This window comes from Salmo trutta, unplaced genomic scaffold, assembly GCF_901001165.1.
Source record: "Salmo trutta unplaced genomic scaffold, fSalTru1.1, whole genome shotgun sequence".
In the NCBI taxonomy this organism is placed as follows: domain Eukaryota; kingdom Metazoa; phylum Chordata; class Actinopteri; order Salmoniformes; family Salmonidae; genus Salmo; species Salmo trutta.
The window spans coordinates 783,283-799,516 of NW_021823319.1; the positions used below are offsets into that span (position 1 = coordinate 783,283).

Genomic DNA, 16,234 nt, shown 5'->3' on the forward strand with positions numbered 1-16,234 from the left:
AGCCTAGGAGGACGACAACATATCTGGCCAGGCAAGCCTAGGAGGACGACAACATATCTGGCCAGGCAAGCCTAGGAGAACGACAACATATCTGGCCAGGCAAGCCTTGGAGGACGACAACATATCTGGCCAGGCAAGCCTAGGAGGACGACAACATATCTGGCCAGGCAAGCCTAAGAGGACGACAACATATCTGGCCAGGCAAGCCTAGGAGGACGACAACATATCAGGCCAGGCAAGCCTAGGAGGACGACAACATATCAGGCCAGGCAAGTTTAGGAGGACGACAACATATCAGGCCAGGCAAGCCTAGGAGGACGACGACAACATATCTGGCCAGGCAAGCCTAGGAGGACGACAACATATCTGGCCAGGCAAGCCTAGGAGGAGGACAACATATCTGGCCAGGCAAGCCTAGGAGGAGGACAACATATCTGGCCAGGCAAGCCTATGAGGACGACAACATATCTGGCCAGGCAAGCCTAGGAGGACGACAACATATCTGGCCAGGCAAGCCTAGGAGGACGACAACATATCTGGCCAGGCAAGCCTAGGAGGAGGACAACATATCTGGCCAGGCAAGCCTAGGAGGACGACAACATATCAGGCCAGGCAAGCCTAGGAGGACGACGACAACATATCTGGCCAGGCAAGCCTAGGAGGACGACAACATATCTGGCCAGGCAAGCCTAGGAGGACGACAACATATCTGGCCAGGCAAACCTAGGAGGAGGACAACATATCTGGCCAGGCAAGCCTAGGAGGAGGACAACATATCTGGCCAGGCAAGCCTAGGAGGACGACAACATATCTGGCCAGGCAAGCCTAGGAGGACGACAACATATCTGGCCAGGCAAGCCTAGGAGGACGACAACATATCTGGCCAGGCAAGCCTAGGAGGAGGACGACATATCTGGCCAGGCAAGCCTAGGAGGAGGACGACAACATATCTGGCCAGGCAAGCCTAGGAGGACGACAACATATCTGGCCAGGCAAGCCTAGGAGGACGACAACATATCTGGCCAGGCAAGCCTAGGAGGACGACAACATATCTGGCCAGGCAAGCCTAGGAGGACGACAACATATCTGGCCAGGCAAGCCTAGGAGGACGACAACATATCTGGCCAGGCAAGCCTTGGAGGACGACAACATATCTGGCCAGGCAAGCCTAGGAGGACGACAACATATCTGGCCAGGCAAGCCTAGGAGGACGACAACATATCTGGCCAGGCAAGCCTAGGAGGACAACAACATATCTGGCCAGGCAAGCCTAGGAGGACGACAACATATCTGGCTAGGCAAGCCTAGGAGGAGGACAACATATCAGGCCAGGCAAGCCTAGGAGGAGGACAACATATCAGGCCAGGCAAGCCTAGGAGGAGGACGACAACATATCTGGGCAGGCAAGCAACTGTTAGAATGTCTATCAATACAATCCATAGAATGACAATGACTTCTGTCATCTGGACTAGGACCTCTGAAGATACGGGTTGTTCTACCTCTACAGTACACCTTGTGTTAGAGTAGCCTACATTGCATATATGGACCACAGTAATCATAAGTACCTGGTGGAGTACCTGGTAGAGTACCTGGTAGAGTACCTGGTAGAGTACCTGGTAGAGTACCTGGTAGAGTACCTGGTAGAGTACCTGGTAGAGTACCTGGTAGAGTACTTGGTGGAGTACCTGGTAGAGTACCTGGTAGAGTACCTGGTAGAGTACTTGGTAGAGTACCTGGTAGAGTACCTGGTGGAGTACTTGGTGGAGTACCTGGTGGAGTACCTGGTAGAGTACCTGGTAGAGTACCTGGTAGAGTACCTGGTAGAGTACCTGGTAGAGTACTTGGTAGAGTACCTGGTAGAGTACCTGGTAGAGTACCTGGTAGAGTACCTGGTAGAGTACTTGCCACTTAGAATTAGCATTGTACTGTAAGTGCCCTACCTTCCTAAAACAAGTACTTCAATCTTCTAGAATCGTCCAAAAAATATTTCCTGCTGTGAAGAAAATGTATATTGTGGTCATAACCAATCATTTGCTGATGACATGTGTCAGCTAAGCTGTTCTCTGACCCTCCAAAAGGTCACATGGTCTGAATACACTGGACAGAGGGTCAGTCTAACCACTAGGCTACCTGCCACCCCATTGGACAGAGGGATTCCTAGTCAGTCTAACCCCTAGGCTACCTGCCGCCCCATTGGACAGAGGGTCAGTCTAACCACTAGGCTACCTGCCACCCCATTGGCCAGAGGGATACCTAGTCAGTCTAACCACTAGGCTACCTGCCGCCCCACTGGACAGAGGGATACCTAGTCGGTCTAACCACTAGGCTACCTGCCGCCCCATTGGACAGAGGGATACCTAGTCAGTCTAACCACTAGGCTACCTGCCACCCCATTGGCCAGAGGGATACCTAGTCAGTCTAACCCCTAGGCTACCTGCCGCCCCATTGGACAGAGGGATACCTAGTCAGTCTAACCACTAGGCTACCTGCCACCCCATTGGCCAGAGGGATACCTAGTCAGTCTAACCACTAGGCTACCTGCCACCCCATTGGCCAGAGGGATACCTAGTCAGTCTAACCACTAGGCTACCTGCCACCCCATTGGCCAGAGGGATACCTAGTCAGTCTAACCTCTAGGCTACCTGCCACCCCATTGGCCAGAGGGATACCTAGTCAGTCTAACCACTAGGCTACCTGCTCCCCCATTGGCCAGAGGGATACCTAGTCAGTCTAACCACTAGGCTACCTGCCGCCCCATTGGCCAGAGGGCATTGAGTAGATGGGGCTAGAGTCTATCTGAGAACACGTCTATTCTAACACACTGGAATGACATGAGGGCCAAAACCCTTCACCCATATCACTATGTATGGAAGCAACACAGCTGCTACTGGGGACATTGGGTCCTTGGCTCAGCTAGCCTGCAGGGTTGGGACAGAGAGGAGGAAGAACCTCTGTCTAGGGTGAGAGATATGGAGGAAGAGGATGAACCTCTCCATGGTGAGAGTTATGGAGGAAGAACCTCTCTCTATGGTGAGAGTTATGGAGGAAGAGGAGAGGATGAACCTCTCTATGGTGAGAGATAGAGAGGTTCATCCTCTCCTCTTCCTCCATATGGTGAGAGTTATGGAGGAAGAGGAGAGGATGAACCTCTCTATGGTGAGAGATATGGAGGAAGAGGAGAGGATGAACCTCTCTATGGTGAGAGATATGAAGAGGAGAGGATGAACCTCTCTATGGTGAGAGATATGGAGGAAGAGGAGAGGATGAACCTCTCTATGGTGAGAGATATGGAGGAAGAGGAGAGGATGAACCTCTCTATGGTGAGAGTTATGGAGGAAGAGGAGAGGATGAACCTCTCTATGGTGAGAGATATGGAGGAAGAGGAGAGGATGAACCTCTCTATGGTGAGAGTTATGGAGGAAGAGGAGAGGATGAACCTCTCTATGGTGAGAGTTATGGAGGAAGAGGAGAGGATGAACCTCTCTATGGTGAGAGATATGGAGGAAGAGGAGAGGATGAACCTCTCTATGGTGAGAGTTATGGGAGGACGAGGATGAACCTCTCTATGGTGAGAGATATGGAGGAAGAGGAGAGGATGAACCTCTCTATGGTGAGAGATATGGAGGAAGAGGAGAGGATGAACCTCTCTATGGTGAGAGTTATGGAGGAAGAACCTCTCTCTATGGTGAGAGTTATGGGAGGAAGAGGAGAGGATGAACCTTTCTCTATGGTGAGAGTTATGGGAGGAATTTCTCCAAAGCTCAGTGGTCCTGAGTCTGCACAACACTGCCAGGACCGAGGCTCAAGGGAGACACTCAAGTTTTTTAATACTATATCTCTTGACACATTGATGAAAATAGTCTTGGCCTCTAAACCTTCAAGCTGCATACTGGACCCTAATTCCAACTAAACTACTGAAAGAGCTGCTTCCTGTGCTTGGCCCTCCTATGTTGAACATAATAAACGGCTCTCTATCCACTGGATGTGAACCAAACTCACTAAAAGTGGCAGTAATAAAGCCTCTCTTGAAAACGCCTAACCTTGACCCAGAAAATATTTTAAAAACTAAAATCTTACTGAATCTCAACTCACTGCCAACTCACTGCCTCAACTCACTGCCTTCCTGAAGGCAAACAATGTACATGAGACTGCACTTGTGAAGGTGGTAAATGACCTTTTAATGACGTCAGACCGAGGCTCTGCATCTGTCCTCATGCTCCTAGATCTTAGTGCCGCTTTTGATACCATCGATCACCACATTCTTTTGGAGAGATTGGAAACCCAAATTGGTCTACACGGACAAGTTCTGACCTGGTTTAGATCTTATCTGTCGGAAAGATATCAGTTTGTCTCTGTGGATGGTTTATCCTCTGACAAATCAACTGTATATTTCGGTGTTCCTCAAGGTTCCGTTTTAGGACCACTATGGTTTTCACAACATATTTTACCTCTTGGTGATGTCATTATGAAACATAATGTTTACGATACACAGCTGTACATTTCGATGAAACATGGTGAAGCCCAAAAATGTCCCTCTCTGGAAGCCTGTGTTTCAGACATAAGGAAGTGGATGGCGGCAAAGAGCCTTGAATACTTTTAAACTCGGACAAAACAGAGATGTTTGTTCTAGGTCCCAAGAAACAAAGAGATCTTCTGTTGGATTTGACAATTAATCTGGATGGTTGTACAGTCGTCTCAAATAAAACTGTGAAGGACCTCGGCGTTACTCTGGACACCAATCTCACTTTTGACGAACTTATCAAGAATATTTCAAGGACAGCTTTTTTCCATCTACGTAACATTGCAAAAATCTGAAACTTTCTGTCCAAAAATTTGGCAGAAAAATGTATCCATGCTTTGTCACTTCTAGGTTAGACTACTGCAATGCTCTACTTTCCGGCTACCCGGATAAAGAACTAAACAAACTTCAGTTAGTGCTAAATACGGCTGCTAGAATCTTGACTAGAACCCAAAACTTTGATCATATTACTCCAGTGCTAGCCTCTCTACACTGGCTTCCTGTTAAGGCAAGGGCTGATTTCAAGGCTTTACTGCTAACCTACAAAGCATTACATGGGCTTGCTCCTATCTATCTTTCCGAATTGGTCCTGCCGTGCATACCTACACGTACGCTACGGTCACAAGACACAGGCCTTACTGTCCCTAGAATTTCTAAGCAAACAGCTGGAGGCAGGGCTTTCTCCTATAGAGCTCCATTTTTATGGAATGGTCTGCCTACCCATGTGAGAGACGCAGACTCAGTCTCAACCTTTAAGTCTTTACTGAAGACTTATCTCTTCAGTAGGTCCTATGATTGAGTATAGTCTGGCCCAGGAGTGTGAAGGTGAACGGAAAGGCTCTGGAGCAACGAACCGCCCTTGCAGTCTCTGCCTTGCCGGTTCCCCTCTTTCCACTGGGATTCTCTGCCTCTAACCCTATTACAGGGGCTGAGTCACTGGCTTACTGGTGCTCTTCCATGCCGTCCCTAGGAGGGGTGCGTCACTTGAGCGGGTTGAGTCTCTGACGTGATCTTCTTGTCTGGGTTGCCCCCCCCCCCCCCTCGGGTTCGTGCCGTGGGGGAGATCTTTGTGGGCTATACTCGGCCTTGTCTCAGGATGGTAAGTTGGTGGTTGAATGTATCCCTCTAGTGGTGTGGGGGCTGTGCTTTGGCAAAGTGGGTGGGGTTATATCCTTCCTGTTTGGCCCTGTCAGGAGGTATCGTCGGATGGGGCCACAGTGTCTCCTGACCCCTCCTGTCTCAGCCTCCAGTATTTATGCTGCAATAGTTTGTGTGTCGGGGGGCTAGGATCAGTCTGTTATATCTGGAGTATTTCTCCTGTCTTATCCGGTGTCCTGTGTGAATTTAAGTATGCTCTCTCTAATTCTCTCTCTCTCTTTCTCTCGGAGGACCTGAGCCCTAGGACCACGCCTCAGGACTACCTGATTCCCCCCAGAAATGTCCGGGAACTTGCAGGTGCCTTGGTGGAAGAGTGGGGTAACATCTCACAGCAAGAACTGGCAAATCTGGTGCAGTCCACGACGAGGAGATGCACTGCAGAACTTAATGCAGCTGGTGGCCACACCAGATACTGACTGTTACTTTTGATTTTGACCCCCCCCCCTTGTTCAGGGACACATTATTCAATTTCTGTTAGTCACATGTCTGTGGACATTGTTCAGTTTATGTCTGTTGTTGAATCTTATGTTCATACAAATATTTACACATGTTAAAGTTTGCTGAAAACAAACACAGTTGACAGTGAGAGGACGTTTCTTTTTTGTTGTTGCTGAGTTTATAACAGCCTGATGATGAGACGACAGCCTAGACTACAATAAGACCAATTCCATAACAGCCTGGTGCTGTGACTCAGATGTGTCCCTTTAAAATGTCAAACAAACAAAAAACAATGATTGCAAAGTTTAACAAACCATATGACTCCATACGCATATCTGTATTGGTCTGGATTGAAGCCAAACCAGCAGTCAGTATCAACCACTCCTGTGTTTAGCCTACAGACAGACATCTCTCCTCCTATTTTTGCATTGAGATACAGAGAGACAGAGAGAGAGAGAGAGAGAGAGAGCAGGAGAGAAAGAGAGAGAGAGAGAACAGGAGAGAGGAGAGAGAGAGAGAGCAGGAGAGAGAGAGAGAGCAGGAGAGAGAGGGAGAGGAGAGAGAGAGAGAGAACAGGAGAGAGAGAGAGAGAGAGAGAGCAGGAGAGAGAGCAGGAGAGAGAGAGAGCAGGAGAGAGAGAGAGGAGGAGAGAGAGAGGAGAGAGAGAGAGAGAGAGAGAGAGGCAGGAGAGAAAGAGAGAGAGAGAGAGAGAGCAGGAGAGAAAGAGAGAGAGAGAGAGAGAGAGCAGGAGAGAAAGAGAGAGAGAGAGAGAGCAGGAGAGAAAGAGAGAGAGAGAGAGAGCAGAGTGAAAGAGAGAAAGAGAGAAAGAGAGAGAGGAGAGAGAGAGAGAGAGAGAGAGAGAGAGAGAGAGCAGGAGAGAGAGATAGAGAGAGAGAGCAGGAGAGGAGAGAGAGCAGGAGAGAGAGAGAGAGAGCAGGAGGCAGACATTCTGTTCAGGAGTGATGCTGTAAGATCAGCCCAGGGCAGAGGAGGGGAGAGAGGCTGCTATCTAGAAGGTAGCAATTGTCATTATGTTAAAAAATACAGCCAATCAAATTACAGAAAATTATGATTAAAAATAAATAAATTAGCTTACATCACTATGCAAACAAACAGACATGTGGACACCAGCTCCCACATTCTGATGGACTGGGCATTACAGCCTAGATGGACTGGGCATTACAGCCTAGATGGACTGGGTATTACAGCCTAGATGGACTGGGTATTACAGCCTAGATGGACTGGGCATTACAGCCTAGATGGACTGGGCATTACAGCCTAGATGGACTGGGTATTACAGCCTAGATGGACTGGGTATTACAGCCTAGATGGACTGGGTATTACAGCCTAGATGGACTGGGCATTACAGCCTAGATGGACTGGGCATTCTGGGTATTACAGCCTAGATGGACTGGGTATTACAGCCTAGATGGACTGGGTATTACAGCCTAGATGGACTGGGTATTACAGCCTAGATGGACTGGGTATTACAGCCTAGATGGACTGGGTATTACAGCCTAGATGGACTGGGCATTACAGCCTAGATGGACTGGGTATTACAGCCTAGATGGACTGGGTATTACAGCCTAGATGGACTGGGTATTACAGCCTAGATGGACTGGGTATTACAGCCTAGATGGACTGGGCATTACAGCCTAGATGGACTGGGTATTACAGCCTAGATGGACTGGGTATTACAGCCTAGATGGACTGGGTATTACAGCCTAGATGGACTGGGTATTACAGCCTAGATGGACTGGGTATTACAGCCTAGATGGACTGGGCATTACAGCCTAGATGGACTGGGCATTACAGCCTAGATGGACTGGGTATTACAGCCTAGATGGACTGGGCATTCTGGGTATTACAGCCTAGATGGACTGGGTATTACAGCCTAGATGGACTGGGTATTACAGCCTAGATGGACTGGGTATTACAGCCTAGATGGACTGGGTATTACAGCCTAGATGGACTGGGTATTACAGCCTAGATGGACTGGGCATTACAGCCTAGATGGACTGGGCATTACAGCCTAGATGGACTGGGTATTACAGCCTAGATGGACTGGGTATTACAGCCTAGATGGACTGGGTATTACAGCCCAGATGGACTGGGTATTACAGCCTAGATGGACTGGGTATTACAGCCTAGATGTAGATGAACAAACACACACACTGCCCAGGTAGATAACATCGTTGAAACACCTTTGCAGTAGTAGACTATCAACAAATGAATATATACGTTCCTATTCATCACCACAACTACCTCCCTCCCCTCGCTGTCAAACCCATCTCACGGCATGTAGCTGACTGCAGTGGATGAATATATATGTTCCTATTCATCCCCACATACTGCCTCCCTCCTCTCGCTGTCAAACCCATCTCACGGCATGTAGCTGACTGCAGTGGTGAACCGATAGGATGGAGCAAAGTGTTTTAACTCAGTGTTTAGCATAGGGCTCAATAACAGCTATTCCATAGATATAAACTACTACCTTTGTCCACAATTCAATCCGTGACATCTAAAATCATTGTTTTTCACCCTATTTGTCCTATTTCACCACCTCGGCATCCGTAGGCTACTTTTTACAGTAAAACCAAGCTCGGTCGCTCCATCCTTCCGACACCCACGATGCGACTTCCAGATGGCACCCTAGATGATGCGACATCGTCATGACGAATCACGTTCAACCATTCGTCAAGAATCTAGTGAACTTAAAAGTCTAATTCATTTAGTCGTAAATTAAACATGACATAACATAAAGCTGTCCATTGTAGTCTCTGCGCTCAGCTCGGGCGCAGCAGCTTGCGGTAAACTCTGCGCCAACAGCCAGAACCGAGCCGGTGGATTCTAACGTGATGCAGACAAGTCAACAGCAGTATCAAACCGACATATTACAACAGCGTAATCGCTTAGAAATACACTTACGGTTCGTAAGAACTGGATTTCATCCTCGCCGGCTTCTCCCGCATCAGCCATAGTTGCCGTCCGCGACAGAGCCCCGACAGAGCCGAACGGGAGTATCCGTGTGGAGGCGACAGAGCCCCGACAGAACCGAACGGGAGTATCCGTGTGGAGGTGACAGAGCCCCGACAGAACCGAACGGGAGTATCCGTGTGGAGGCGACAGAGCCCCGACAGAACCGAACGGGAGTATCCGTGTGGAGGCGACAGAGCCCCGACAGAACCGAACGGGAGTATCCGTGTGGAGGCGACAGAAAGCTGCGCCAGGGATGCTGCTGACCGGAGCTCTACAATAACCCAGTATGTTGGAATCGTTACATATTCAGAAAGGGAGGAGGTGTGCAGGTGTGTGTGTGAACCGAGACTTCAACATGATCACCGTGCCCCCTCTTCCGGTATCATTGGGAAACAGATGGTGCAGCAACATGAACGGATGACGGAAGATACCGACACTACTGTTATTGAATAACGGCGTAGTACACCGACGGTGGTTAGGAGATTCTGCTGGATTCAATCCGTTTGGAGACATTCAAATTCGTTAAAATATGATTAGCTTGCGGTATGTCAGTAATGTTGCTGTTCCATTTTTATCATGGGAGACATATCCCGATCAATCAACCAATCAATCAATATGTCAATACAAGGCCAGACAATATAGTATATAAACTGTTAAGCGTGCTGTAGTTAGTGTTGTTTTGTAATCGTATAATACAGCAGACAAGAGAGAGAGACAACATACTGAGCAAATTCTTTTATACTAAATGAATATGGTCTCCAGATAAAACATTGTAATCTCAGAACATTCATAACATAAAAATCACTATTTATTTTCAGAAATACTGGACACCTCCAGGGTAAATCGATGACAATGACAGCTGGTCAGTCATAGTTTTTGGCAAAATTTTCTTTAAGACAAATTGTGAAACAAATCAAAAATCATTCAAATCCGTAATTTACAATAACCATTCATAAAAACATGTACTTTTTTATAGAGGTTTAGATATTAATACAGCATGTCAAGTAAGTGCACATTTTGTGATGAAGACCATGTTTACTAATTATAATTTTGTAAACAAGTTGTATCTAATTAGCATAAATACAATCTCAAATAAAAAAAACTGCTGAGGAAATGTAAGTCTTCTAGAACTTAATATGTCCCTAATGATAAAATCAAACTCTGACATTAACCATATGAATCTGTTAATTATTTAAAATCTAAGATTGTGATTGGCATTAAAAAGTATAAATGACTTTGACAACAGCTGTTATATTAAAACTGTAAAATGTTAGACCATACAAACAGCTCCATTTCTTTACTGACAGGTGGCCATTTTGAAAATAGCTATAAAAAAAATAGAAAATAAACTTTTTTTTTCAAGTTGAGTCTTGGTTCACGTGAAGTGTACGTTAAAAAAAATGTATCTGGCCCTTTAAGTAGGTTCTAGAAGGGATGCAGCTTTTTTCAGAATTTACTTTTCGTAGCAAGTTAGGAGAATTAGGTTAAGGTTGGGAGAATTAACATAGCAGGTTAGGAGTATTAGGTTAAGGTTAGGAGAATTAACATAGCAGGTTAGGAGCATTAGGTTAAGGTTAGGAGAATTAACGTAGCAGGTTAGGAGAATTAACGCAGCAGGTTAGGAGAATTAACGCAGCAGGTTAGGAGAATTAACGTAGCAGGTTAGGAGTATTAGGTTAAGGTTAGGAGAATTAACATAGCAGGTTAGGAGTATTAGGTTAAGGTTAGGAGAATTAACATAGCAGGTTAGGAGAATTAACATAGCAGGTTAGGAGAATTAACACAGCAGGTTAGGAGTATTAGGTTAAGGTTAGGAGAATTAACATAGCAGGTTAGGAGAATTAACATAGCAGGTTAGGAGAATTAACGCAGCAGGTTAGGAGCATTAGGTTAAGGTTAGGAGAATTAACATAGCAGGTTGGGAGAATTAACGTAGCAGGTTAGGAGAATTAACGCAGCAGGTTAGGAGAATTAACGCAGCAGGTTAGGAGAATTAACGTAGCAGGTTAGGAGTATTAGGTTAAGGTTAGGAGAATTAACATAGCAGGTTAGGAGTATTAGGTTAAGGTTAGGAGAATTAACATAGCAGGTTAGGAGTATTAGGTTAAGGTTAGGAGAATTAACATAGCAGGTTAGGAGAATTAACATAGCAGGTTAGGAGTATTAGGTTAAGGTTAGGAGAATTAACACAGCAGATTAGGAGTATTAGGTTAAGGTTAGGAGAATTAACACAGCAGGTTAGGGAGAATTAACGTAGCAGGTTAGGAGAATTAACACAGCAGGTTAGGAGTATTAGGTTAAGGTTAGGAGAATTAACATAGCAGGTTAGGAGTATTAGGTTAAGGTTAGGAGAATTAACATAGCAGGTTAGGAGAATTAACATAGCAGGTTAGGAGTATTAGGTTAAGGTTAGGAGAATTAACATAGCAGGTTAGGAGAATTAACATAGCAGGTTAGGGAGAATTAACGTAGCAGGTTAGGAGTATTAGGTTAAGGTTGGGAGAATTAACATAGCAGGTTAGGAGAATTAACATAGCAGGTTAGGAGTATTAGGTTAAGGTTAGGAGAATTAACATAGCAGGTTAGGAGAATTAACATAGCAGGTTAGGAGAATTAACATAGCAGGTTAGGAGTATTAGGTTAAGGTTAGGAGAATTAACATAGCAGGTTAGGAGAATTAACATAGCAGGTTAGGGTGAATTAACGCAGCAGGTTAGGGTGAATTAACGTAGCAGGTTAGGGTGAATTAACGTAGCAGGTTAGGGTGAATTAACACAGCAGGTTAGGGTGAATTAACGTAGCAGGTTAGGGTGAATTAACGTAGCAGGTTAGGGTGAATTAACGTAGCAGGTTAGGGTGAATTAACGTAGCAGGTTAGGGTGAATTAACGCAGCAGGTTAGGGTGAATTAACGTAGCAGGTTAGGGTGAATTAACGTAGCAGGTTAGGAGAATTGGATTAAGGGAAAAGGGTTAGAATTTGTCAACTTTTGACATCAATTTGACAAAAGCTGTATCCCATCTAGACATGACCATTGAGCAGCGCCTCTGTTTTCTAGGTAGTGGTTGTGGATGCAGAAGTGTCGTAGCCCAGGATTGGTTGAAGTATCGCTGTCAGTCGGTGTCGTAGCCCAGGATTGGCCCCAGCCAGCGTTCCACCTCTGACACTGGCATCTCTTTCCTCCCAGCATAGTCCTCCACCTATGGTAACATGGCACACCACACATTAACACCATTAACATGTCATGACACACCACACATTAACACCATTAACATGTCATGACACACCACACATTAACACCATTAACATGTCATGACACACCACACATTAACACCATTAACATGTCATGACACACCAGACATTAACAGCATTAACATAATGTCATACCATACATTAACATAATGTCATGACATACCAGACATTAACATAATGTCATGACATACCAGACATTAACAATGTCGTGACATACCAGACATTAACATAATGTCATACCATACATTAACATAATGTCATGAAATACCAGACATTAACATAATGTCATGACATACCAGACATTAACAATGTTGTGACATACCACACATTAACATAATGTCATGACATACCACACATTAACATGTCATGACATACCAGACATTAACACCATTAACATAATGTCATGACATACCAGACATTAACATAATGTCATGACATACCACACATTAACATACCACACATTAACAACAGTAACAATGTCATGACATACCACACATTAACATAATGTCATGACATACCACACATTAACAACAGTAACAATGTCATGACATACCACACATTAACAATGTCATGACATACCACACATTAATGTCATGACAAACCAGACATTAATACCATTAACATGTCATGACATACCAGACATTAACACCATTAACATGTCATGACATACCACACATTAACATAATGGCATGACATACCAGACATTAACACCATTAACATGTCATGACATACCACACATTAACACCATTAACATAATGTCATGACAAACCACACATTAACACCATTAACATAATGTCATGACAAACCACACATTAACACTATTAACATAATGTCATGACATACCAGACATTAACACCATTAACATGTCATGACATACCACACTAACATAATGTCATGACATACCAGACATTAACAATGTCATGACATACCAGACATTAACAATGTTATGACATACCAGACATTAACAATGTCATGACATACCACACATTAACAATGTCATGACATACCACACATTAACAATGTCATGACATACCACACATTAACATGTCATGACATACCAGACATTTACAACAGTAACAATGTCATGACATACCACACATTAATATAATGTCATGACAAACCAGACATTAACACCATTAACATGTCATGACATACCAGACATTAACATAATGTCATGACATACCAGACATTAACACCATTAACATGTCATGACATACCACACATAACACCATTAACATAATGTCATGACAAACCACACATGAACACCATTAACATAATGTCATGACATACCAGACATTAACATAATGTCATGACATACCACACATTAACATGTCATGACATACCACACATTAACATGTCATGACATACCACACATTAACATCAACATACTCTCATGACATACCACACATTAACAACATCAACATAATGACATACCACACATTAACATAATGTCATGACATACCACACATTAACACCATTAACATGTCATGACACACCAGACATTAACAGCATTAACATGTCATGACATACCACACATTAACATAATGTCATACCATACATTAACATAATGTCATGACATACCAGACATTAACATAATGTCATGACATACCAGACATTAACAATGTCGTGACATACCACACATTAACATAATGTCATGACATACCACACATTAACATAATGTCATGACATACCACACATTAACAGTAACAATGTCATGACATACCACACATTAACAATGTCATGACATACCAGACATTAATACCATTAACATGTCATGACATACCAGACATTAACATAATGGCATGACATACCAGACATGAACACCATTAACATGTCATGACATACCAGACATGAACACCATTAACATGTCATGACATACCACACATTAACACCATTAACATAATGTCATGACATACCAGACATTAACAATGTCATGACATACCAGACATTAACAATGTCATGACATACCACACATTAACAATGTCATGACATACCACACATTAACATAATGTCATGACATACCACACATTAACATGTCATGACATACCAGACATTAACACCATTAACATAATGTCATGACATACCAAACATTAACATAATGTCATGACATACCACACATTAACAACAGTAACAATGTCATGACATACCACACATTAATATAATGTCATGACAAACCAGACATTAACACCATTAACATGTCATGACATACCAGACATTAACATAATGTCATGACATACCAGACATTAACATAATGTCATGACATACCAGACATTAACACCATTAACATGTCATGACATACCAGACATGAACACCATTAACATGTCATGACATACCACACATAACACCATTAACATAATGGCATGACAAACCACACATGAACACCATTAACATAATGTCATGACAAACCACACATGAACACCATTAACATAATGTCATGACATACCAGACATTAACATAATGTCATGACATACCAGACATTAACATAATGTCATGACATACCACACATTAACATGTCATGACATACCACACATTAACATCAACATACTCTCATGACATACCACACATTAACAACATCAACATAATGACATACCACACATTAACATGTCATGACATACCACACATTAACATCAACATACTCTCATGACATACCACACATTAACAACATCAACATAATGACATACCACACATTAACATGTCATGACATACCACACATTAACATCAACATACTCTCATGACATACCACACATTAACAACATCAACATAATGACATACCACACATTAACATGTCATGACATACCACACATTAACATCAACATACTCTCATGACATACCACACATTAACAACATCAACATAATGACATACCACACATTAACATGTCATGACATACCACACATTAACAACATCAACATAATGACATACCACACATTAACATAATGTCATCACATCACACATTAACATAATGTCATGACATACCACACATTAACATGTCATGACATACCACACATTAACATGTCATACCACACATTAACATGTCATGACATACCACACATTAACAACAGCAACATAATGTCATGACATACCACACATTAACATGTCATGACATACCACACATTAACATGTCATGACATACCACACATTAACAGCAGCAACATAATGTCATGACATCCACGAGTAGGTGATGAGACTAGACCTGCCAACCTTGAACCAATTTTTTATGAGTGCCACTTTAGCTCGGCGGTGGCATCCCTGAGCCTCACGACGGCGGGTATGCGACACCCAGACTGCTCAGATAAACCCGTCCTAGTCTAATGATGTTGTTGTTGGGCAGAAGACGGGCCTCTGTATGAATGGTAGCATATAGATTGATGGGTACTTGGTTAAGAACACGTTTTTATTTACAATGACGGCCTGTCGGGGAACAGTGGGGTTAACTGCCTTGTTCAGGGGGCAGAACGACAGATTTTTTACCTTTGTCAGTTTGAGGATTCGATCCAGCAACCTTTCGGTTAGCGGCCCAACGCTCTAACCGCTAGGTTACCTGCCGCCCCAAGTACATGTTAAAATCCCATAGAGAACGCTAACTAAATGCTAACGAGCGCATTGCGAACATTTTGGACAGTTTCTGACCTCAACTATACAAGTACACTGAAAAAATACTACTCAGTTTGCTGCACAAAACATATACTAGACAGCAAGGCTCTTGACTCAGGAGGGGATTCTCTGCTGTTACTAGGCGAATGCCTGATTTTGGAAGAAGCTAACCACTTAGTTAGATAGCTAACGTGGCTACTAAATTAGCAAACCAAATATACAACTGCAGAGCTTTTAGACAGTTAGACAGGATTCGAACCGGGGACTGTAGTGACACCTCTTGCACTGAGGATGCAG

The 16,234-nt window shown here is 43.9% G+C and overlaps 1 protein-coding gene and 1 pseudogene across 1 annotated transcript in view; both read right to left on the reverse strand.

The window, feature by feature from the left end:
- ryr2a (ryanodine receptor 2a (cardiac)) overlaps positions 1-9,388 on the reverse strand; it is a gene marked incomplete at its 3' end in the record, with an annotated part of 473,963 nt that extends 464,575 nt beyond the window's left edge. The window contains 1 exon segment of the mRNA XM_029748619.1: positions 9,044-9,388. Coding sequence (XP_029604479.1) covers positions 9,044-9,094 — 51 coding nt within the window.
- A 2,666-nt stretch (positions 9,389-12,054) lies between these two features.
- LOC115190096 (methionine synthase-like) overlaps positions 12,055-16,234 on the reverse strand; it is a 38,698-nt pseudogene continuing 34,518 nt past the window's right edge.